At 39.9% G+C, this 27,128-nt stretch overlaps 1 protein-coding gene across 1 annotated transcript in view; it reads right to left on the reverse strand.

Annotated features, from left to right (window-relative positions):
- Nucleotides 1-27,128, reverse strand: part of nphp4 (nephronophthisis 4) — a 137,825-nt gene that overhangs the window by 94,749 nt on the left and 15,948 nt on the right. Inside the window, exons 4-7 of the mRNA XM_044037700.1 lie at nt 21,991-22,160; nt 21,348-21,412; nt 14,195-14,344; nt 11,856-11,992 (exon numbers count right to left, since the gene is read on the reverse strand). Of these exons, the coding sequence (XP_043893635.1) occupies nt 11,856-11,992; nt 14,195-14,344; nt 21,348-21,412; nt 21,991-22,160 (522 nt within the window). The remainder of the gene's footprint in view (nt 1-11,855; nt 11,993-14,194; nt 14,345-21,347; nt 21,413-21,990; nt 22,161-27,128) is intronic.

Raw genomic sequence — 27,128 nt, forward strand, 5'->3', positions numbered from 1 at the left:
AAATAAGGTGGATACTTGTTTTGTGTTTTTGTGCAGATATTTGCTTTGCATTGACCAAAAAAGGGAGTCGTGGCAACTCATTAATGTCTTGCTCTTGGTGTAGTTTTCAAACGGTGTCAGCTCTGATTTGGCTCTGGGCGTGTTAACATAACTAGCTTCCAGCTGGATAATGTAGACTGAGGCTTCATTCAATTAACATTAGCTGTGTGAGTGCCAAGACTAAGATGTTCCCTCACAGAGGAGCCTGCATCACATGTTTTAAATGTGGGACTCCGCCACATGCACGGTGCACGCATCATAATGAGCGGTATAATTACCAGAGAAAATAATGAAAAACAAACATCCTTGAAATCCCCATGTGTGGTTAAGATCAGGTGTCGCAGTGAAACAATACAAACTTGCATGTATCTGAAAATTAGCACCATAGAAAACAGACAAAAACATTCGATTCGTATTGTTTTGTTGTTCTTTTGCAGCAGGGACACTGAAAAACCTTTGGAATAATAAAATAACTGAATTGTTTAAAAATGTCAGTCTTTCACACTATCTGTTCTGAATGTAATGTTATTGTAAATATGTTTTAAACTGTTAACATTTCTAATTTAACACGTGTTTGTTCGTGTTCAACTGCAGTGCTTTTTTCTAAATAAACTTCTTCATTTTCAATCGTTCAAACAGCATTTTAACCGGCAGTAAATTGTATTGATAGATAATGAAAGTTATTCTGGAAAAATGGTCAAAAGACAACAAAAAAAAGAATGTTAAGGGTTAGGTATTAAAGGGTTAATGAAGATTAATTCAATGCTGTGTCACTCAACTATTTTGTTATCATTTTTTTTATATCAGGCCTCTTAAAAATATTTGAGCTATAAGTCGTGGCTCATCAACAGTTGCCATTTAATTGGACAACTGTCCTTGTCCCAGTTTACAAGAACTAAAGGGAAAGAAATGAATTTATAGAATAATTGTGCCCGACTTCACTATGCCTCCTTTCAGCTTAGGCGTTTTTCCGGTCGACCTACAATAACGTCTTAACCTGGCGGCTAGTTGGTAGTTCAAAAAAAAAAAAAAATCTTAAAGGGGGCAGAGCATATTCCAAGGTCAAAGCCTGGGGGTGGAAACTGTGGAGCACATGCAGATCACCTTTGATTGGACTAACAGTAATAATTGCACTCCCAACCGCATTATCTGGGTGCGTTAGTCTGACTTTCATGAATTCAATTTAGTATGATTTCAGTCGGACTACCACATGTGTATCTTTCATGTCCACATCTTGTCCGACTGTGTCCAGTCACAGCCTTTGATCTAAAATGGATCAGATGTGATTCTATGAACGCTTTAGTTATGAAAACAGTGTACTGCACTATCACAGTATTATGGAGACAGAAAATTCCTTTAGGAAGAATGAGCTCAATCGTATCTTACTGTGGATCATTTGGAGCGAGCTGCAGTTCTTACTACAGCGAGGGTAATTTACCTACGTACACTTAATTTTTTTTTGCCTGAACGTGACCGATACAAATAGATCATCCTCATCAGTGAAGTAGGTATGACAGAATATCTGTAATAACTGCTTTCAAGCACATCCAGATTATAAGTATGACTGAGCCCCAGTTGATTCCTTCTCACTCCGCACGGCAGTAAGTGCTGGCGGAGATGACAAAGAAACTGTTTTGTCTTCTACTGAGCAAGTGTTTCTGAAAGAGAATAAAAGAAAGACGAGAGGAAAGTTGTTTATAGAAGATAACTTTGAGTGTTGCGTTCTGTTCCCTGCATCCCTCACTCCCATCCACCGAGTTTCCCTTTCATTTACTTCATTGCTCTTCTTTTCTTACTCTGTCATTTTTGCTCTCTCTCTCTTTCTCCACCTCTCTGCCTCACTATCCTCTTTCTTCTCCCTCTCGCCTCTGTCTGCTTCCGTCACAGATTCCTTCCCCCGCCTGAAATATGAATATTTCAGAGCTAAGAAGCTTAAAGGGAACAATGAAATGGTCCCCACGTTAAATTATTCTCCATTTCCAGAGTCACTGAGGAAGGACCTTTCTGAGTGATGAGCGCACCAGTGCCACGCGGGTGTGTTTCTCCTCTTTTTCACACTCACACACGGGCTCGTTTTCTCCTACTTTTATCTTATATTGTTGATATTTCCCCAGATATTGCTTCTACCATCACCGAGCCAGGTAACAGCTGCGTAAGCGATCAGCATGGTCCCCACACAGCAATCATGAGGCAAACTTGACACGTAGGTTAGAAAAAGTGGAATTTCTTTTAAGCCAATGGGCTTAAATGTTGTTAGGTATCATTAGAGGGGAAAGGAAGGAGGAGGAGGCAGAATAAAAACTCATTTACATGCTTTTAGAGGCAGTTTGTTTTAGGGCTTTGTTAACGGAGTAAACAAAAGCATGAGAACGTTGTAAGAGAAGGGTTGGTGGTGGGTTTTTGTCTCCCAATTAGACAAGTCACCCTTGTGTGGGAGTCGTAAAAAGGGAAACAAAACATTTTGCTCAACCATCCATTTCCTATTGAAAAAAAACTATAAACTGAGGGAGAGACAGTGCATCACTATTATCCATGATGTTTCTCCTTATGGCTGTTAGCAGTACATCAACATCAAGCCAAAGCAGACTTTACACCAACATGGCCTTCAGGGCTCAACATAAATGTTCCTTAAACTGCAAAACTTGTACTTTTAAAGCATCTGCAATATCTAAGAAAAATGACTGGGTTCCTTAGAAGTCTGTGTCGGGGATAAAGTGCTGGCCTGTGGAGGACTATTAGATTGAACTTTTCTATTGAGTCCCCAGTTCCTCATTTGAATTTCAATCTAAAATAAAATGACAAAGTACAGAGATAAGAGATCATTTCCTAATTTACACCTGAAAACAGCATTATCATTGTTCATCTTCTGCTGCTTTCTCCTCCAAATGAGGTCCATCACATGGCCATATATGGACCATTTAGTCTCACACTCACACCTATGGTCAATTTAGAGTGTCCACTTTGCCCAGTCCTTCAAATCTGCATGTTTTTGGACTGTGGATGGAAACCGGAGAACCTGGACAAAACCCATGCACACATGAGGAGAACATGCACATTCAATGCAGAAAGGTAAACAGTTAATATTAACAAGAAAGGTTCTCATACATTCAATTTGCAGGGCCAACTGCAGGGGAGCCAGTGAAAAAGGTAAGTAAGCAAGGTTGATTGAGTTGGGGACACTGTTGATGTTCAAATAAAATGGAACTTTTGAGAAAGAAAGTCATTTAGAGCAATTTTGGAAATAATAGGGGTTGGGAGAGAAATGGAAAGCAGGCAGCAGCTGCCAGGTGTGAGCTTGAGGAAAATGAGTGTAGATTTCCAGAGGAGGATAAATTAGTTTCTGAAGGTTATTTCTTTGTGCTCAAAGGAGAGGAGACAAAGTGAGAGAGAACGTGGTACTTTTTAATGGCCCTGACATGGACATACAGTACAAAGTTCAAGGAAAAACAAAAGGGGGTTTGTTCCTTCATTCTCTGGGTAGGTTCAAAAACTGATGTGACAAATCATTAAATATGGTCTCATGAAAATCCTCATTTACTGAAAAATAGACTTGGTGTCGTTCACAAGAGAGACCATGGTTACAGTATTTTCAGGACAAAGTGATTTAAAGCCGGAGTCTTCAACATTCACAAAGAGCCCCCAAACTGATGGAGAGGTAGAACAGGGAGCCACTACTATATATACTGTATAAACATAACATGTTATTGTGCATTCATTAACAAAGCTATTCAAATAAAACACAGGTTCATATATTCATGTTTGTATACATGTGCAAGGTACAGTGAGTAGGGTGGTCGTGCCACTGCCATTTATAAACATTAACTGATGATGCCAATAGCAACAATATCTGTCAATTGCATGAAAATCATCCATACAAGCTCTTTAAATTTATGATTTTATTTCAAAAATAAATGTGGAAACGGAAATAAGAGACCACAACATTTTTAAATGTTACACCCTGCAGTATCTCTGCGGACCCCCTAGAGGTCACAGACCTCTGATTTTGAGAGATTTCAAATATATTAACATGATCGATGTAAACTCTGATGATGTAAACTTATTTCAAAGCTTGATCCACAATAAAAATTACTATAACCACTGACTATTAATTACTCTGCTGCTATAAAATCTCTGAAACCAATCTTTCACCATTTAGTCGCAAGAGGACGGGACAGATCTGACCAGACGGGGGGAGAAGTACTTTGAAGTAGCTGCAGTAAAAGCTGTTGCTATTAGAGCCGTGGAAGGCAGGCTAATAATTTGGACACACTTTGTTGTGTAAAAAAAGAATGAATATAAAGAGCTGACCAATCATGACAAGATTAAGTGAGTCATAGACCCTGTACAGACCTGGCATTAACATCGATCCTGAGTCATTCAAGTTGTTCACGTGCTGATCAGGCTAAGAACAGGTCTGAACACCAATCTGTCCTGAACGCATCCTCAATCTAATCACAGAAGCCAAAATCGGAGGTGGTTTGAGGAGGCACATGGTGCTTAGGAGCTTTGTGAATGCAATTTATCTTCAGGACGCATTAGAAAACTGCCTCATCTGCAGCAGTTTCAGTTTTGTTTTTGTTGTTTTTTGCTCATCAGTGCCCATATGTTAATTTATTTACAGCAGCTGTCACAATATTAACACTGATCGCCATATGATTTATTTTTTCTCGTGTTCATTTAACATCAGTATGAACAGAGCTTTGATTCACTCAGCTCCTCTCATCTTTTTTCTTTATCCCTGACCTTAATCACTGCCTCATTAGGACCAGGTTTTGGTCTCCTTGGGGACTACTGACTACATGGTCAATGTGTATGCCGAAGAAGAAGGTCCAAATACGAGTGCACATACACACACAGCAGACACTCTGAATTGTGAAAAAGAGGAAGGAAAGACTCTTTAAGAAGAGGAGTTTGAGGTACAAACAAATCCAATTCATCATTAGCTGACCCTGAATAACACAAATCGATAAGCCATGTCAACCGACTAACGCTGCAACTAACCATTATTGTCCTCATAAATTAATGCGTTGATGAATCAAGAAAGTATGCTCCATAAAATGTTGAAAAGTGTTGATCAGTAGTTTCCAATACTAAAAATCATGATCAAAGAAATCAGAACATGTTCACATTTGAAAAATCAAACATTAACCAATCATCAAAATAGTTGACGATCCATTTAGTAATCAATCAGTAATCAATTCATGGATTAATTGTTGCAGTCCTACAACTAACTGTAAGAGTAAAGTCCTCATGTCTGTGTGATGACCAAGCTGCCAAAGCAGAGTTCGGCTCAAATATTGTATCACAGTCTTTATTATATCTTCCATTTTGGCGCGACAGTGTATTTAATGATGTTCCCTCTCACATTATATTAGTGTTTCTGTGCACAAACCCCGCACACTTGTGCATGTGTGTGGCAAACTGCAGCTCTTTAGCAACCACAATTATTCATGAGCTAATTTAAAAACGAGTAACCTCTCCACAAATGTAGAGACCTCCAAGTAGAGGTGATATTTATTTGTTGAATTATTAAAGTTTTATTCCACACAGTTTCACTGGGGATAACAATTAGAGAGGGTAAGAAACAACCACTAAAACCGATGTCTACTTTTCTTCTTAACCATACTACATATTTACCTGGCCATATTTTATATCATTTAATAATAACTTAGGACAGCAACAACATTCAAAGGGTTTCTTTGTCGAAAATACTAGTCTTTACACAACTACAGTGTCAAAACAAAAAGCATGAAGGTTGAACTTAAAGAAATACTTCACCAATTAGCATTTAGCTTTGTATTACTAGAATAGGGATAGTATTTTTGAAAAATTGTGTTTCCCAACCTCATTGTCCCCTGAGTTGAGAAATATCTTCATTCTTTTCTTTGTTACGTGCCCACCAGTGACACTTGGTCCGAGGCTTGAATCTGCAACACCTATTTCTGCACTTTTTAGACCCACTCGTAGGGGGACAGGACCTTATTCCCAGGATGTAAACAGTGTCCGCCATCTTTGCCAACAGTTACGCTAACAGGACCAAGTGAAGATATTTCTCAACTCAGGGGAAACAGAGGTTGGGAAGCAAAATTTTTCAAAAATACTACCCCTATTCTAGTAATGAGCTAAATGCTAATGCAAATGCTAATAGCTAAATGCAAATCGGTAATCAAAAGTATTCCTTTGGTTCATAGCTTTAACCATTTCTTTGCACTTTTTGATTCATCAGTCCAGTTTCACTTGGCAAAAAAAAAACAGATTGAGCTGAAAAAAAAAACTGGATTTGATTTACAATAGAACATTTCTCTGTGTAAATAAATGCTTCTACCAGAAAAGTAAGTTGTGTTGGTTGTGTTTGTGAAATGAGTGTGTGGGCTGGGTAATAATAACTCTACAGACGGCAACTGTCATCTCAGGAGGTGTGTGCGAGAGTGTATGAGGGAGAGAAAGAGCAAAAGAGTGTGAGACTGAGAAAGCAGGTGAAATGATGTCCCGCATGAGTTTAAATATGACAATTACCAAGTGAGTTACACAACTCGGGCAGATTTCACTGTGAAACTATAGCAGACAAAGGAAAAATGCCTCTGTTCTTCTTGGTTTCATGTGTCTCACAAAATCACGAACAAGATGTTTATTGGTTGGTCATTTTTCATGGTTTGACCAAGTACAAGTTTGTGTTGGAACAGAAAATGTTTCGTGTTTTTTCCATAATAATATCAAACCTATTTCAGACTTCACATCATTTTAGATTTTTGTTAATCTGCAAATGTGTGTGTGTGTGTGTGTGTGTGTGCGTGCGTGCATGCGTGCCAATGTGCCGCTACCCACACAGTGGATGTTAAATCCCCCATATTGAGAGTGAGTCATCCATGGCAAGAAACACTGGCAGCATCATTAGCATGCCACTCTCATCCTCCCACTCTCGTACTCCTTAACAGATTTTAACTGGCACAGCGCTTCCACCGATAAATCACTGTTGCCCTACTGCTGAAACACTCACATAATTCACAACCGAAAATATTAAGTCAAACACACTCGTACTGCTGCCTTCCCTTTTCCGTTCCCATCACACGCAACCCTCTAAGCATGTCATAAAACACCCACTGCTCACTCTGTCCAGTCCAGGGATGGAAACAGACACATAACATCACAACCTTAAAAGTATACGGTTGTTCAAATTATACATGCAGTCAACAGATTCTATGAAACACAACAATCAACAATAGAAATTCTCATTTCTTTGTGATGTGCTTTCATTGGTCTTCATGGGATTTGTTGACAGTATCACCGACTGCATTCCTTTATCACCAGATACAAAAAAAGGTCATTTAGGAAACTGTACTTTGCTTTCCTTGCCTCATTGACAGGATTTAATTGGAGCACTCTTAACACTACCTAAGCGGGGACGTTCAGTGGTGAAGTCAGCGTTAATGTCAGTGACGTGTGCGTTTGTAACATCTTCCTAGCGTTGGGTATATTTTGAGGTTTTTACCCATGTTGGTGCAAAAACTGTTACTGTCAGATCTGTTAACACCAGGCGGAATCAAACATCTAAATGAACTCTGCACAGTGCGCACGTGAGGGTTCGTTTTTGTTCCATGCCACAGCGCATAGTGTCCATCTGGATTGTGATCGAGCAAGACAGACAAGGAGGAATAAAAACGCTGGCCACTGCCTCGAGCACACAGCTCGCCTCCATCACCGCACAGCTGTGGCAGAGGTCTGTGGAATGATGGTGAAGTTGTGATTTTGCATGAAGGTGCAAAGGAAACGATGTGAAGCGGAGGAAACAGTGATTCATGGTAAGAGCTCAGATAACCAAAATTGAAGACCTAAATTTGCATTGTGACCGACTTGTGCATATCAATCGTATATGAACCAGTGAAACTGGTTTTCTGTGCCAAACCCTGCATCTATCTGATTAACACTAAAGCCGTGTTTCCAAAATGGTACAGTACAATAACAATAAACAACTGCATAGAACACGACACAACAGAGGACAACGGAGGACATCGAGCAGCTCGTTTTTTCTGCTCGGTTTGAGGCCGACATGACGTCAAGGCGAGGGAGTGATGCTTTCCTATGCCAGCTGACTAACGTGGGTTTATTTATTTATTTATTTATTTATTTATTTCGGTCATGACATTTAGATCACTCATCACATAACATTGCAGTTCACACAATATACATAACCGAAAGGGAAAGCGGCTCCACCCATACCATTACTCTGGTACACCAATGGAAGGATACCAAAAAATGTAATAGGGTCGTATTTTGGTACTATTCTTAATGGAAAATCTCAATGGAAACACGCCATAAAGGATCGGGTTACTTCTCTGCTTTGCTTTCACCATAAGTCACTGGACGTACTCCATCTCGTTTGACATACTGTATAGAGTCTATAACCAGCCGCAGTCTGTTTTATCTAATTACCTTATCTTCAGCCATTACAGTGTGCTGCATTTCATAAATATTTTATATAGGTTAAGTGCATTAAACCCCATTCCTTCACACTGCAGCAGCTACAGTGCGTACAGGCTTGATTAAGATAAGAAAAAGGCCACTCGCACTCGGCCAGTACTTTCAAAAGTGCAGCCCAACTCTGTGTCCTCAGAGAACAAAGTGCAAGATGCCACCTACTATGGAAATGTATCACTTCCTTTGTCTTCTTTATAGTGCCACAACCACTGGGGCAGTCCCAGTTTTCTTCTTTTAGGACAAAAGAAAACTTCCTGGAGCTTTGTTGCCAGTCTTTCTAAATTCATTTAATCAGCCGGAGGCGTTTTGTTCTGCCTGCGGTGTGGCGTCAGTTCCTCTTCTGCTCCGCTCCTCCGCTTCACCATCTTCTGCGCTCCTTGGTCTTTTGATCACAAGCCAAGATGTTACATAATTTCTGACAAGTGCTCAGCCCTTTGTCATCAAGCATAATAGGGAGATGTGTAGGTGACTTGCTGTTATGGGTCACTTGAGGGGATGCAGCCTCCAGCTTTACTTAAACTTGGGGGAGGAAGATTTGTACAAGCAACCCTTAAGATGAATAATGTTGGATTTTCAGACTGGAAGTCACACTTTGAGCAAAGAGTTACGAAACCCCAGCTGAAATTAGCCCAGTGCTTATTATAGTCGGCTAGGAAACTATGATGGTTGCACGACTTCTCCAGTCGCTCACATGAGCGCACTTCAACTATGGTAGAGTGGTTTGTGAGAAGAAGCCACACTCTGGCTGTATGTCAGACAAGCAACCAGCATAAAGGTTTCGTCTCATGCTGCACTGTACAAACATCCACCACCCCAGTCCTCCTCATCTGTGTCACTCCAATTCTGCCTCGAAACCAATTTAGGAAAAGACGTATTAGGTTGGAGCCTCGCTCAACAAAGCGCACACACACACACACACATTCACACAATGGTAAATCTGAGTTGGCGGGTGAGGTGTCAGCATCACTTCAGAGACAGCTTGATGACAATCCAGCTGGAGTCACACTTTTAAAGGTCACACAGATCACACACACACACACACACTCACTCCTTTTCTTTCTGTCTGTCTCTCTCTCTCACACACACACACGCGCACACACACACACTTTAATTAAAAGCTGCAATCAAGCTGACTTCTGCATACATTAACACCTCTCGCAGACCTGACAATGTCGTCACACCACTGAAGTTATAAAAGTCTCAAACACTTAACTAATCTGCGCAACTTATGCTAGTTGTGAAGGGCTTCACGGAACATTTCACGTGGGGTGAGAAAATGATTCACGCTAACATGTCACTTACCTCACAGTGGAACAGAAAAGTTGTAGCTTACTCCAAAAGTTGTAGTTAATTATATACTTCACTATACCATATATCCACTTATTTTTTATATTTTTCACATACATAAAATTTGCTTACAAAAACTCCCAAGCCTATAAAAGCCTAAATCAAATAATCAGGATATGGTTCTGGGAAAGGGATGCATTCGTGAAGCAGAGGGGTCCATTTTCCAAAATGATATTTGACATCATTTTTCACTTCCACTATTATAACTAATCGCTGACAAGCTATTTGCCCAAAAAAATGCCTCTTAAAAGTAACAATAATTAAACAGTAACATAACAAAATCCTTCACTTGATTAGCAGCCTCTGAGGCTTTAACTGTCTTCCTGACGACGACACTGGCAGTGGAGTTTATTCCACTGAGAGTACAAAATGTGCCTTAGCAAATTTAACAGCAATCTGCTTATTATTTTATGATTGTCCTTGTGTGTCCATGTATTAATTAATTCTTTCATTCATCGCTCTCCTCTCATTTTTGGCCACATAAGCTGCACCGGGTACTTGCACAAACTGCTCTATTGCTGCTTCTTTGCCACAGTGGCTATCTGAGACCCTCTGAATTAGTGCAAGGTAGCATTAAGAGTCAGGGAGAGATAATTCTCTATACAGCCTCCATTTAAATATAATTAATCTTAAATAGGCCTTGGAGTCCCTAAAGAACTGGCTCCATCCCCTATTGGTCGGGAGGGAGCGTAAAAACATAAACACATTTTTATGTAAGCGTAAAAACATTTCACGCTTTTAAAAAAAGGGAGCAAAACTGGATTTAGAAGCTTAACATGGTTGCTTACTTGAGATTTTATGCATTCTTATAATAAACATTCTATTCTTATTTTGTGTTGGCCCTCACACTATCAGGCTACTTGCTAAAAAACAAAAGCTGCTAAAAGCTGCTAAAAATATGAAAACCCTTTGGTTTTATTGTTGTATGTCCTTAGACATGGGGCCAGTGGTGGTGTTTGTACCCTTGGATTCTTACAGTTGCCAGACTGCCCTTAGAATCCTGCAAATACTATCTACGAAGAAAACTATCGTACCAAGAAACTTGGTAAACGCTGCTTAGCCAATAAATCTTCATTTTTTTTCCATCCAATAGTTTATTTGACAAAGTTTAGTTTTGTCAATGACCTTGTTTGTGTATGTAAGTACAGTTCAGTGCAGGAATAAACTGCAGTTTGAAGTGTTGTTCAATATTTTTTAAGTGAAGCAATTCTGTGTATCATTCTATTATTGAACTCTTATAAAAATAAAAACAAAAGCAAATTGGCTTAAAGTAATTGGCATCAGCTGCACTGATTTCGCCATTGGCATCAGCCATAGAACATGGGTCGACCTCTAGCTCCACTTCACATGCAGCACAAATCTCAAAAGGAACAAACAAAGACAGTAGTGACCACCTTTGCTCCACATGACAAACGGTTATCCCCCTGTGTTGGAGTTTGACGGTCTGGCCCAGCGGTATCACCCCTGTGACAACATTGTCATATCAATTATCATCCAAACCGAAGACACATCTCCTTAGCCTGAAGTGAGCAGATAGTGCCTGAGCACAATCGCAGTAAAGATAATTGCTGGTCTATACTTGCACCTGTCAAATAGAGGGAAAAATGTGGGGGTTTTCATACACAGGACAATAAGAAGAGAAAACAGATAAGCTCTATTTAGTTTGGGAGGCGAGGTGAATGTGTGTATGACAGCTGTATAAGGACTCATAAAGACAGGAAATATACGATAAAGGGGATAAACAGAAGGTTGGAGAAAATAATCTTGGTGGTGGAGGTGCATCAAGGAAATCTTTGGTTTGAAGGGTGTGAACTGTTCACACAGAAGGATGGAAGTGATGTCTTGAGATTGTTAGGTACCTTTACATTTAAAAACAGAGAGGAGTGAGGGAATTTTGGCAAAGTGAGAACATGTTGGCTGTTCCTAGGGTTAGGGTAAGGGGCTACATTATGTCTATGAGTATGAGTATGTGTGTGTGTGTGTTATGGTCTCACCGTGTTATGGCAGTCAGCAGTGATCAGCTGTAGCAGCTGGCTCTCAAACTTCTCTAGAGACGGCTGGAGGGAGATGGTCAGTCTGTTCACGGTGAAGGGCAGCATCTTGAGCAGCTGAGGCCTCAGCAGAGCATCTCCTGGTGATGATAAAAACATGGAATCAAACAGTCAACGGGCCATTCCCTTTTACAGTTATATAATATTTAGATTCCTTCTGGGTATGTAACTTGATTACTCCTCTGCTGGTGTGCAAATGTTGTTTTTAGCTCAGTAAAGGTGGATCTCTTGGCTTTGCTATTGCAATTGCAAGGGAAAACAATCTGAAAACCACAATTATACCAAATAAGTGAAACAAGTTGTGATATAATTAAATAAATGTACATACATACGTATATATATTGTTTTTTTATACATATGTACTGTGTATATATATATATATATATATATATACATATATATACACACACATATATATATATACATATATATATTGCTTTGCGTGACCCGTTTAGCTTTATAGCCATGACATTCTACTAAAGTGTGTGTGTCATCTAAGCTGAACTCTCCTCCTCAGTGCCAGAGGGTGACACTCTTTCAAAGGCAGTTTTACTTCACCTGTCTGCCTCAACACCAGTCTCTCTCCTTCAAATTCCATGTGTTCATTGAATGTATGTTTTAAAGAAAACCTCCACTGTTTCTGTTTGTATTTTTAACCAGACCAGCATTCGTCTGTGTGGACTGGTCGGGGGTCAGACCACCACTTTGCTTCAAGCTGAAATATCTTGAAATGTGTCAGAGGTACTCATGGTGCCCAGAGGGTAAATCCCCAAAAAGATGGTGATTCTTAATTCTCTCTAGTGCTTAGAAACAGTTTGAAGGCTTAATATGTCAAGAGGGGAATTGTACTCATCCACTGACAACTTGGAAAGGAAATATTGATTTGTCCAATACCATAATATATGACTATTTTGTAGTCATTTGTAATAAGCATATACCTACAGAGTGTGTGATGGGTATTTTAAAAAGCTTGATGTAGACAGCCATCGGGGGTGCAAAATAGTGTGCCAGTACAATTTTTTGATTCAGCAAGTTATTGACGAACAGTGGCACTAAACGTTCCGCTAAGAACTGATAATGGTTTGTTTTGGCATCGGGGAGCAGTGGAGGGCAAATAAAAATGCTTTCTGTCTTTCTGCTAGTAGTCCTTGTAATATTTTATGAAGATGAGATTTTTGGAAGGCAGTGAAGAGTGACTGAATTTGCGATGTGTATGAGTGGTAGAAGAATGTAATTTTGCAACAAACACTGTCAGACTATTGTGCTATGCATCATTACATTACATTACATGTCATTTAGCAGACGCTTTTATCCAAAGCGACTTACAATGGAATCAAGTACAATTAGCCAGGGGTGGAATCGAACTTGCGACCATGATGTCTTTGGTAAACAAGGTAGGGTCTTAACCACTGAGCCACTCCACCCCCATCATCATTTATTGTTATACCTCGTACTCGTTCATGGAGACGTCAGTCCAGCAGGGCGATGAAAACACTCACTTCTTTGGCAGCAACCCTCGCACTTTGATTATGAATGACTTTTCACACAAGTGGTGGACTGCCCAGTGCCAGTCACTGGTGTAATTATTAAATACAGAGAGACAACAAAGTTTGTGCCAAACAGTCCAACCCAAACTGTTTCCATGTGGACACTTGAAATAAGCTGAATTATTATTGTTTGACGAAAGTGTCTCAGCTAGTAGATGAAGTGGAAAAGCCTGTGAAGTCCACAACAGCCCCTTTCAGAAACAACAAAGAGAAAATGGCTCGTATGATTCTAATCTCCTCCAGAGAAATGTGGCCACCATGCATTTCATTGCAGTCCTCGTCTCTTGAGCAGAGAATGCAGCATGAATATCAAGCCAGTGGCTGTGGTCTTAAAAGGCAGCTTAGGTCCTTGCTGCTCACAGCCCCAGAACATGAAGAGGATTAGCTTGCTACCATACCTCCCACTGACTCCCAATGATTATAGCTCGGCACTGTCAGACTTCATTACATTCCCCCTTAGAAACTTACTTCCTAAGTACTATAGACTTTTTCAACTTCTGATAGAACCAGGTTTCTGAAAACTCTTCTCTTCAGTTCCTTCAAAAAGGTGGAGTTGGTTCCTTGTTGTTGTTGTTGTTGTTTCATAGTTGCAAATCTAAGTGTCCTTTAGGCCTTAGTTAAGACTGAAATGTTTGAAATATTGCTTACTACTGCTTTCTACCCTTCTCACATACTCGTATCTAGAAGTAAAAAACCATTGTTTACCAATGTGTCCCCCTTGTGTTGTGAATTTACCTGATGGAGAAGCTGCAAGTCCAGGGATGTTCTCATCTCCAGATGCGAGGACATTCTCTGGTAGGAGGTGCATCATGGAAAACAATGCAGGGTGTCTTTTAACCTCACAGTCCAAATGTGCACCATCAATAGTCTTCAGGAGAATGCTGTCTGCAAAAATAAGACATACAACATAAGGATCCAATATTTCACAGGCATTTTATGGAAAATGCAAATGGGTTGGATCTAATGTTCCCCGTCATTCCCAAAGACATCCATCCCATTGGTGCACCTTAGTCTAATATTTCTTCAGAAGCAGCGAGCAACCTGACAACATGACACCTAACATGCAAACACTTTAATTTTTCAATATTCCATCTGGCCGCTGGTGACCTCGGTGCGACGTTCCATTACACCGCAAAAGCCATTTTACAGAGGCTATGACGAAATTGTGAACATTCGATGTGGAGCAGCAGCGTAGCTGAGGCTAAATGTATGAGCAACGTGGCAGACGTTTGCATCTTTCAGGCAGGTCATCCACAGACAAGTGACAACCCACAATTCCTACCGTCGACACAAAGCATGGACCATTTGGAGGGTGAGCAATGTGGCGTTTGATGCGCTGACAGTGTCGGCTTCCATCAAGCCTGAGCAAGCATCACAATCTTTCAGTCTGACAGGGCTAATGATTGCACCTTCAACAATATCAGTGGCAATCAATACAAAAAGCTCCATTCAGTCCCATGGGGTGTTTCTACAAGCTGACAGTGAAATTTTCGAAGAAGAGTAATTATACATAGTGAAATGGAGGTGAGATCTGAGAGCAGTTAAGAGATGGGTTGAGTAATTGTTGTGGTAAAAAGTGGTATAATAGCTGTTCATATCAAGACCACTTGGTTGTTTCAATGAACTATACATAAGTAATGCTTCCTATATGTTCCACAAGACAAAAGAGACTTTTGTTGTTTTTATCTGTCAAAATATGGAGAAACAGCTTGACATCAATACAGTACAAGCGTTCAGCTAAAATTTATGCAAGGTATTTTAAGATTCACAAAAAAAAAAGGCTTCATAACAAATAAATCAAAGTGGGATGAGCTGCACGGATGGCTGTAAAGAAAAAAGATTATGCGATGGATCTGTTTGAGTAAATTTCAACTTAATGACATTGCTCTTTCCCAATCACACAAGCCAGGATCCACTGTAGAAAAGCTTCCATTGATTTTCACGACAGCGCAAGATATGATGACGGACTATAACTCTTGTTCTCTTCCCCACACTGCCCGTGACTCTTCCCCGTCAAACCCGTTAACTCTTCCCAACTAACTAGAAAATGTGCTTACATCCAAAGCCAGTATAGGCAACAGTTTGAAGCAATCTCTGAAGTTGCAGCACAGTTTCAACCGTGTTCAAAGGTGACGGCAGCTTTCCATGAGAGCACATTTCATAAAAGGACATATAAAAAAAGTCCTTGGGTATGAAGGAAGAGAAAAAGAGAGGCAAAAATCAAACTGAACTTTCTTGACACAGATGGTGCCCAGGTGTCTGCAACTTTTTCATTTATTTCTTCTTATTCATTATGCATCAAACTCAGGTTTCAGTCAGATGCTGTGCATAGATTAGAAAAATACCTGGGAATTTCCTTACAGCAGTGGTGTGGTACCTCGCAGTCACTTTGGCAAGAGATAAACCAAGGTAAAGGGAAAAAGAAAAAAGAAAAAAATGGCTCAGCATCAGACAAACAGAGGCAGACGTTCTGGGAGAAGGTTGAAAGACGAAGGTAATAAAGATGAGATGAGTAGGTTTTGTTTTATTGCCAAGCATGGAGGATGGTGACCTGCAATTTTTGTTCGTCTCATTTGGTATGGTATGGTAAACAATACGACGCGATATGAAATACATGGTCCACGATACCAATAATATCATGATATCTGTGATATACAAAGTCATATATCAATACATCACAATATCTGTCTAACTCATTGGAGGGGTATGGCATCAGCAACTGGCTTCAGTCAAAGCATTATGTTCACTTTCAGAATCATGGACAGGTCAACATAAAACTAATCGAAAATTCTCTAAATTAAACACTAAACAAAGCCATCAACGGTCACTGGACAATTACAGCTGTCAGTCACACCAGTGACCAATTTGTGCTGTGTTTTATTGCCTATTTTCTTCTAAATGGAAACATGATTTACATGGGGTGCCATTGAAAAAGACATGAAACTATCAATTGAGACCATTAACTCCTCAGGGAAATATTTATTGATGTTATAAATCAAGGGAGAAGATTTCCAGTGAAATGGAGTTCTTACAACTCGCGGGGTCGCTCCCTGAGAGCTAACTGCTACTTCCGTCCTACGTCCTGGGCAACACTTCATCAGAAGACAATGTCCATTTCTTATATACAGTCTATGGTTTACATTCAAGGAATCATTTTGACAAGACACAGTATTTCATAGATCGGAGTCTAATAAAATGTTATTGTAGGTGGATTAAGTGTCTCCAGGAAAATGTTTTTTCCTCACAATTAATTGCAGACAAAGTCGTAAAGCAGAGTTTATCCTGTCTCGATATGAGCATAAAGTGGTGCAAGTACAGTTGCAGAAGCCACAACAGGAAAAGCATTGTTCAACTTCATTATGTTTGTTGGAAATCTGAAGTTCACCCAAACAGCAATAAAACTCGGCGTAGGCGGTAGATACAAACACTTATGTGGGGTGAGGTGCCTCCGAGACACATATTCATGGAAAATCCTACTGAAGACACAGGCAAACATCTTTGTTTTATCTACAAAGAAAGTAAAAGTTTAACCACTACACAGGGATGACCATGATGAAGGCCATAGACGGAGACTCGTCAGTCTAAGTTTTGACCCCGATGGACCTTTTTCTCTTTCTTCTCGTGCACCTCTGGAAGTGTGTGCTAGAAATCTGTACTCTGGCCTCCATATCCACACAGGCATAAACAATAAATTAATGCACCGTGCTGTAGCTTCAATAAGATATGTAAATGTGAACACATTTTACCATCTGTTTGTCCTCTCATCACACTAGGAGAACCACAGAGGAGCCCTCCATCCTTCTCATTCGGTTGTTTCTCTCTCCTTTTCTCCGAGTTGGATGAGAGTGGAAGCTTTGCTCACACCACTGGGCCTCTTGTTTCCCTCCAGCGCTTGTTTCCACGTCCCCTCCTTTAAGACTTTCAAAAGCCCCAAGGCAACTTCCTCTCTTATCTTCCATCCCTTTTCCATTTTCAGCCTCTTGACCCTGACCGTGTGTGAGTGCATGTATTTATGTGCATGCATGCTCGTGCAGCCAGAGCCTGGTGAAGCAGCAGAACTGTACCATCCAATCTCGCTGTATGGATCAGGTTTTTACCGATTTATCTTTGTGTCCTTGTGTGCTTCCCAGCATCTTGATCGCCCACACCTGCTCTCCACCCCTTTTCCTGGCCTTGCTGTTGCCATTTGAACCCAATAATGCTGCCCTGTGCTCTTTTGTTCTCTTCCAGACAATCTTTGTGTAAGATCGAGTGTGCCGACTGTTTTTCTGTGTATAACTCTGGACCTTTGGAGCATTAGACCTTGTTGTTTTGAGTTATACTCTGTGCACGAGGTTAAGTTTTTATTTAAAAGAATGCATGCACATTGTTTGCCTGATGCAGTATATAGTGTACATGTACCGTGTCTGTTCCTGCCCCTGTTTTGCATAACAACCATTGACATCTCCCTACATCTACCACACCACAAAGACTCACACTCATAGCAGTGGCACTGCGATACAATTTGTTCCATGTTTCCAAAGGGTCTGTTGTCAAAGATAATTATAGCTAAATTATAGATTCTGGTAGTATTTCTTTTAATTATCCCCTGTTTGTATGACTATTTCAAAAGAGCTGGCATTAATTAACTAATGTGGTCAGACTAAAGCCATATCCACACAGTCTAGCACCACCAGCAGGTTTTCATGAAACTGTGAATCCAATAAGCTTCACAACACCATCACATGGTAGCTGTAATCTATATGTTGTGTCCTATCCATTATTCGCTATATTTCTCTGTGACCACACCAATAAAAACACATGTAAAATATCAAAAAGTAAAAACACATCACACTGACATGCAATGGATTGATGTAGGTGAGTAGACTCTACCAACTTGAATTCCCTGACATTTGAGCTTCAACTCCCACAAATAAGGGTTGAAGTGTCCATTTATCTGTCGCTATTTCTGCTGTGGGAAGAACCCAAATAAGCACATTTTCCATTTGAAAGTGTAGCATGAAACTACCTTTCATGTAGTGGTGAAGCATAAAGTCCCCTCCGTGACCTTCTTTTCATTTTATCAGCTTCTGCTATATTATGATACAGACAACAATTCTCAGTGGAGCGTAAAGACAAAGACCATCTTCTACACCGCAAACAGAGGACAGCCTACTGACCTACCTGCAGTATTTTCTAGGGACAGAGTACAATTGCTGGCCTTGGAATGGAAAATAAGCTCCATCGTGTAAAGGACGAGGCCAAGGTTTGAATGCTCTTGTCACAGAAGTTCATACAGTATATTCGCACAGCACTAAAGACGTAGAGACATTCAAAGACATGAGAGAACAAGCTTGTGTTATAGCCTGGAGTTAATATAATATTATGCATTCTGTTGTGATAATGTTACAGTTTTAAAAACAGTCTCAGAGCATTTTTAACCCACTGTGTTGTTTTTTTGGCTCAAGTAAAGCCAGGAATTTATTGCTACAGGATATTTGTGTAAGTGGTGTGCAATTGCTGGTAACGTTGTACATATGATGTGTGCGTCATGTGTCCTGGACCATGACTGCACTTTTTTCCCTGATTTCCTCTGTTGTTTAATTCCTTATAACTAGTTTTACTTCATGTCATTGTGGTTTCCTTCTGTGGTAATTGTCTGCCTCTCCCTGATGTGTTTCACCTATGTCCAAATGATCCCTGTCTCCCATGGGTGTGTTGTCTCTCTGCTCCCCAGCCTCTGTGTTGCTTTGTCCGTTCTCCCTGTCACTGTATTTGTTCCTTGTGTTCCCAGGAGAAGGTATTTCTCTGTTAAAGGTTATGTTTGGGTTTTTTTTTTATTTCAGCCCTGCATTTGAGCCCCTTTTTTTTGTAAAACCTTACCTAGCATGTGCACTGTTAATTGGTTAATGCCATGTAGTTACTTGCATGCGTAACTTGGTTTTGTAAAGTTAAAAACTACTAGTTAGTAGTAAAAAAAAAAAAAAATAGTAGGCTTAAGGGGGTAGGTGGGAATATAATACATTAATTTTTAAAGAGAATTTTACTGAGATCCCTTGTTGAGAAATGTACTCTATTGCTTCCACATGCAAGGGTCAAAGTGATGCATAACTTCTTATATCTTCATGATCACAACAAGCTTAAATTGTATTAGCATATACATGCTGACACCCAGTGTAGTATCATTAGAGCTCAACTGAGTTCCCCGTCTGTGTCAGCTTTATCTAGAAAGCCATCTTGTTTTTGGATTACGAGAAAGTACACTCTATTGTTATGATGATGATGATGATGTCGCGTTAATACCATGGATATGTTGAAAAACAGCTATTTATATGGTAGCGTTAATTCACTTTTATTCGGTTCAACTTTTGCCCCCAACTAAATTTGCGACACATCCAGAAATAATGAAGATTCTGCTCTAATCGGGAGCCGCGTTCTTTTCCAAAACAAAGTCAGGCAAACTGAATAATGTGGAAATTGTAATGAAGAATATAAAAAATGTCAGGCTCCGGGGCGTGTTTTCTCATTTTAGATTCTTTACAGAATCAGCCAGACATACTTCAGTGTAGCACAAAAGAGCTTTAGGTACTTGTTTCACTGCACAAATTCACACTTAAAATGTCTCACACCAAGCAGCAGATCCAAGGGCTGAGTCCCTGTCACACAGGACGAGAATAAAAGTGACAGAGAGAAATGAAAAAGGGTTCTGACCATAAAAGAGTCACAGCAGGAGTGACAGCAGTTCAGGCTTTCAAACAGAAAAGCAGCATTCCCGCTAAACAACAGGCACACCGTTAATAATTTAGCAAGCTTAAGAGTCGGTTTGAGAGAGGTTTTTCTAATATTCATGTGACATGATCGCCAAGACAGGAACTCTTGCTCTCACTGGGCACAGTGTTATTCATACTGTGAGGCACTACAGCGTTTTGTAATTCATAGCCTTGGTTTTAGGCCAAGCAAGTGCAGATCTCGACCAACCCAGAGCCTCAGAGGCAAATTTAATAATTCAAGAACATTTGTTCGTAAATTCTCTACTGATGTTTGCCTATTAGTCAGAAATATTCTTTCCACCAGTTTATAACAAAAAACAAAAAACCAAAGTCAGGATTGTCAGCCTTCAACACAGAGATGTGTGTTTACATTTGATCAACCAGATGCAATAACCTTCTTCATTACTGTGTAACAGTAATTGTTGAGAATCAAAACGATGGCAACAATCAAATCTGAGAGCTTGAGACTCAACTTGTACAACTAAGTCCTTTGAAACAGTGAAGCACATTTAGAAATAACCAAACTGCTCATAAAAGTACACATGGAGACCTCAAATGGGAATGTGGAGAATTATATTACCTTCAGTACCTACTGTCTGAGAATAATTTAATTCAAGCCAGCTGTGAAGGGGGAGGTCTCCTTTAGATAAGAAGTTTAAGTTCATTGTTTTACATATGGGACAAAAGTTGCAGCCACTGACCAAACTTCCATTTTTTTCATATGCTTTGAATTATAATCGTTTTCTGATCTCAATGCTTGACTATTTAGCACACGGAGAAATTGTTGGTGAGTTATATCAATGCCTTCAGGTTCTCTGCCTTCAAAGCAAAACTGGTACAACACTGGTCCATCATTATGGATTTCCAAAAGTCAAATCCATGGACTATACAAAGATGGACAACACCACGGCCCGTAAAAGTCAAGCCAAACAACAAAGACTTCTATCTAATGGTTAGGGTTAGGTCTTAAAACCCCGCCTCCTCCATGTTAGCGGTAACCATTGTGGGTGTGGTTTTGAGGTTATTACCTTGGAAACAAATACAGGCTTAAGAGCTTGGAAATAAATACGGATAACACCCAACATGTGTGGTGGCCTTTTCAGCTTTCATGCTGCATTATTTTAAAATAGGATCCTTACAGTCAACTGTGTCCTTCAGCAGGGGATGCAGGAGGATTCTGGGCGATCCATGGTGTAGATTCAGCCTAAGAGATAAAATGAATGAATGAATTATTGAAGTATGAAGTATTTTTGCACTCATTTAAGTTAGACAAAGTCTTTGCCCACATTTACTTTGTCCAATCCCAACTGACATAGGGCAAAGTGCGGGGTACCACCCTGGTCAGGTTGTCAATCATCACAGGACCACATCAAACAACCATCCGTTTTGAAAATCCCATCATCCAAAAAAACAATGTCTTGAATGAGTTGGTATGGAGAGTTTTTTCATTCTATTCCACACATGCATCTGCTGTGAGGCAACTGCGGTGCTCATAATCCATTTTCTTAGTTTTGATTTGTTTGATTTTAATCTTAATTGAAGGCATTTCAGTGAGGCTGCAGCAGCTCCCAGATTCCAGCTGCTTAGCAACAACAAACATGACAGAAGCACCTTAGTTGAAAACACCTTTGAAGCGTTTTTCACATTTGTACTCGCTGCATGTGAACAACCCTTAAGACCACACAAGTCCCCAGCACAATCTCTACACTAGAACTCCACCTGTCCACAAACATCATTAATCCCAGACTGGTTTCATTTGACCTGTCTAATTTGACTACTAACCTTCTGTCCCCATCGGCAGCCTGAGCCTCTGACTTGTTGGTAAAAAGCCCCAGTACAGTGAATCCTCTGCCCAGAGCCAGCTGAGAACCGTCCGGTCTGAGTGACAATGACACCAGCTCCAGGACCACCACCGTGCTGGGCAACCGCAGAGATGTATGGAAGTATAGGACCTAGGGAAACATCAACAAAATCAATCCAACAACTCTGATATATTCAGAATTGAGCTTGGATTTTATCTAGGGCCATGAAATGAGGCTTAACAATTTCTCCGACCCGAGTGGCAGAACATTTTCATGGTCTGCGGCTAAAATCAGAAATTGTTTGAAAAGAGGTAATGTGTCATTGAATGCAATACCAGACTGTGGCATTGGCAAGTGAAAAAAAAAAAAAACATATTAGCACGTCAGCAAATTAGCAGAAAGTTTGAGATTACCCTAAAAGCTTTACTGGATAAATAATTGTATTCAAAACCTAGAAGGGCACTTTGTAGAGTGCCTACTACCATTAAGGCCTTGTCTTTCGAGTTCAAGTAATAATAGAAATGAGTGGCAAGAGGATTGCATAATTTCCTGGGAAATTGACAAACAATTTATAACAAATATATGCTATTAATCTTAAATACTGTAAGATTAACACAAGGAGAGAAGAAAAATCCACATTATACTGCACCACTGGGTAAAGGTCGTGTTTGGGTCACAATGTAGACATAACTGAATGTACAGAACGGCGAGGTAAATAAAATGGTCCTAATGACCATTTGATGCCTTGAGCACTACCAGGAAACATTCACTTTGTTGTATTATCCCTTCCTCGAGAGGATGAGTGAAATCCAGTAGTTTTGCTGTTTTAGATTCTCTGTGGTTATACCATACACATTTGCATCTCCATATTGCAAGTCAAGGGACGAGAAGACTTCCTGTTCAGTGGGGATGAGACTTCAAATGTCTAACACACAGAGAGGGCGGGTACTGTGTGTTTCTCCGGTGAGGAGGCCCTCTAGGCCTCGTTTACACCAAGCGGTAAAGTGCAGTTCAGCTCACCACGGTGCAGTTTGGAATGGAGTTTAAGCACCTGCGTCAGTGCAACGTCATACCAGCATCACACAGTGTAGCTCAGAAGAACAGAAGAAGAACGAAGCACAGTAGACAATGAGCGACAGTGGAACACATGGAGGACTCAGTGTTCTTTCTTCGTGGAATGTTGCTGTTTATCACAGATATTTGTCTCTGCTGACAAATAAACGGACTGCAGTGTGTCCGGCTTCACAATGTGAAGGTACCAAAAATGAGGATGGTGCAGATCGGTTATTTTGGTACCAGTTGGTACCAACTGCGTGATGGACTGAACTGAAGTGTACAATAACGTTTTGGGGGTTTAAATTTACAAGTTGGACATTTGGGGAGCCTATATTTAGTCCTCGACAGGTAGGTGCTATTGTTTACAGGCTCTCGTCTGCCATTCAAATTGAAAATGATAGTCTACCAACAACAGAGTCTCTATGATTTAAATACACAAAACGCTTGATTTCTCAAAACAATGAAAAGAGACACAAGCTGGCATCAACTACCTTGAAATACAAAAGCCAATGTCCCAAAATATAGCCTGTTGCACTTAAGACCCAGGTATCAGCCAAAACAGAGCCATATATTCAAATTCAGAACCTCAGAGGCGTCTCCGTTTTGCCTACATCCGTCTTTTATCGTTGGACATGGTGAGTTTAAATGACTGGGGTTTTTTTTCAAATTCAAACACTGCTGAATACAAATGAAAAACATGGGGGCAAAGATAGTTGTCAAGCCATGGTTTGATTCAGTTATTTGTCTACCTGCTTGGTTTTTTTTACACGTATATATATTTATATGCCTTGCTGACACAAGCATATTGAGATTCACAAAACACTGTGGCTCAAAGACTGGTTCATCGGCTGGAATAAATGTGTCCAGCTAAAAGCGATTCTACAATAGCATGGTTTTTTTTTTCCCCATGGCTTTGTCAACATGAAGAAATAAGAGAGAATGGGATGAGTAACTGGGAGCTGAACATAGAGGCTCAGAATTTGTGGGTAAATGTTCATCCCCAGGCATTCAATAAAAACTGTTTATGAAATCTTGATACAGTTTATCTGCCGCCCCTATCTGATGTCTGGCTCATCTCGCAATAAAGATCATTCACAATTTCCAAGGTACTAAGCAAGTTTCCCGAGAAAGTAAAAATATCACCCATCCTAAGTACATGTCATACATAAACTGAAAATATTATTTATTTCCTTTCAAACTTAACTCCCAAACCAAAGCCTTATTGCTGAATGCACTTCTCTAAAACCAATCCCATTTTCTGTAAACATGCGATTAAGAATTGTTGTATGTTTGGGGTTTTCATGTTGAGTCATATTTATTTTGCGTATAATAAAGTAGAATTTCCATCGTAGTCAAAGGAACTCTCTAATCTCTGAGAAATGTATATGCATGGACTTCCAATTCAAAGGCAGAATGACTTTTTCCATCTACCTCGCTGCTTTGACACATCTTCAAATTGATTCTGGTCCAATCTCCTGCAAAAAAAAATCTAAACAGCTTGTGCTTTCTCAATCCTCTAAGATTTCCAGAGAGTCAGTGCTTTTGTCAGAAAGCAGCCAGATCTATGAATATTTTGAGAAAGAGGAGCTGATGTATGGATAAATAAATATTTCAAGCTACATTTTAGCTCTAATAATGAGCTGATTTGTAAAGTGATTGGACTGCATGCTTGGGCTGGGTCCTTTCACACCAGAATGTCTTCTTTCCAAACTGGATATCTCCTGGCTGATGTGTGTTAGTTTCTGTATCACAGGAGGGCTTAAGTATAAAAACCCAGAATCTAAGTGGGAACATTGCTTTTAATGGTTTGCAAATTAACCTCCAAGCCATGGAATACCCCTAAATCGACCTTAATTATAGTTCTAATATGAGATAATATCAATATCAAGTCCAATGGACATACAGTGAGAAAACATGTTATCTGATAATATGGAGGGGTATAATAGAACTAAGAAATGTTCTGAAAATTAAATGGTTTTCATTTCAATTTCAAATTTCAAGCCCTGAAATCTGACTTGGTGTGTCTGAGTAAACCTTCAAATTCTTACCGTTTGAACACCAACAGAATTTTTTTATCAAGCCAATGTTGTGCGATCTTGTTAGTTCCCAGTGCCAAGGGAGCAGTGGGAGTATTATTGAGAAAACAGCCTGCACTGGCAGCAGCGCCTGGCCCCGTGCATGTTGGACCTAATGAGAGGTTGTACTCCACAATGACTGTCAACAAAGCAGTAATCAATTCTAAATATCCACCGTGTCTCCACAACGTTCGGTACCAAGGGGGTAAACATAAAATAATTTGATATTAAAAACATCATCAGCACAGCGGCATGATTCACTGTCACCATCTACAGTTTCACAAAGGTGATGACAAAAAGTGTGCCACGGCATTATTCAGGAATCCGTGTTTTATAATGTGTGCGTGGAACTTCCTTTTGGACAATGCCAAAAAACCAATTATGTGGACTCATAGATCCCAGCGACTGGCTGCTGGTTATAAACAGGCAATAATGAAGCTCTCACAGAGCTATCAGAGTGTAAAAGCTAAAGCTAATTCCTTCCTTCCCTCTCGAGGTGGTCATTCAAATGTTCAACTCGTGGGCAACTGTGAGCACTGAAGGAATGGAAGGCACTGCACAAAACCTGTAACAAGAACCTATAAATGAACACTGGTTTTGCATGGAGAGGTCCACAGCACCAGGAGTGTAATTGACAGGGCCTTGGTGTTTGGTCTCTGGAGGCTAAAAAGAAAAGAAGAGCTAACAGGGCATTTCCATTTACTCACGGAAAAGACTAAAGCACTCATTTCAGCTACCTGGGACTTAGATAATAGACTTGCTCCATCTCTCTGCATGACTGTTTTAATTATTTCCATGTTCCTCTAAGAAAAATAACATCTCTCAGAATAGAAAGATAGCTCATGAACCCTCAGTCAGGCTTTGATGCTTGATATACATTCTGTAACTCTGGTGTGAAACTGTTGACGATTATGTCATACAATAAAAAAAGAAGTTTGACACAACTTTTAACACGAGCAAGAACTGAGCTCATTAAGCAGTGTCAAGCTAAATGAGACCAAAAAAAAAAGAATATTCTTGGATACAGTTGTTTTGATTTTAATTTTGGCAGCATTACCACTTAGCTCATGCCTTGAGATGGCAGAGAGCGCGAGAGATGGAAATAGAGAGTGAGAGTTACAGTAAGTCATTTGACGGTCACAGAGTATCAGCACGGGTATCAGCATTACAGACGATCTCACTGTATAATTCTAGGACGGTCACCAGCACAGGACCGATGAGAGACAGGGCTGTCACTTTTTATTCCAAATTTGATATTATTTCAATCGTAGGGAGTAAAGTTCGTCTTCGAGCCTCAATGACCCGTTTGAAAATTCATGCTGCCGTCTCAGGCCATTCGAAGTAGAATCCCTTAGGATTCAGCAGAGGGCGCTCATAAGGTTTCCTTTATATGATATGGCGCTTTTCCACTATACCTTTCTACCACTAATCAGTTTTTTTGATTTTCCATTAGGGGTGGTACCTTCGACACTAAAATGTGACGTCAACACTGATTGGTCAGAGTGTTGTCACTGGAATGAGTCCGACAACACTCATTCCAGTGAAGGCCAATGACAAGAGTGTGTGGGTAGAAGTTTAAATGCTGTCAGCAAATATATACTTTTAACAAGAATTCCTCATAGCTTCAAATATTTAGACCCAATATATCCAAAAGAAATCAAATATATGCAAAATTAACAGCAACCATGAAATGAATCTTGTTTTTTTTTTCCTTAATGCTATTTTATATTCTCAAAGTTGCACAATTTTTAAACTGACACTGACATTTCAGCACTTTATAGACATTTTGTAAAGGACTCATTATGTCTATTGTGGGAAGAAAAAAGAAAATCATTAATGCTTTAATGTAGCTTTTCATTTGTTAAAAGACAAAAGTCTGCTATGATAATTAAGATCGGTACATTGCACAAAAGAGTAGCAGCATCAGCAACAAACAGAAAAAAAATCACTATATTGATGAGGCCTGAGCTGCAGTGGCACTGAGACC

Source organism: Solea senegalensis, linkage group LG11 (assembly GCF_019176455.1).
Source record: "Solea senegalensis isolate Sse05_10M linkage group LG11, IFAPA_SoseM_1, whole genome shotgun sequence".
Lineage (NCBI taxonomy): Eukaryota > Metazoa > Chordata > Actinopteri > Pleuronectiformes > Soleidae > Solea > Solea senegalensis.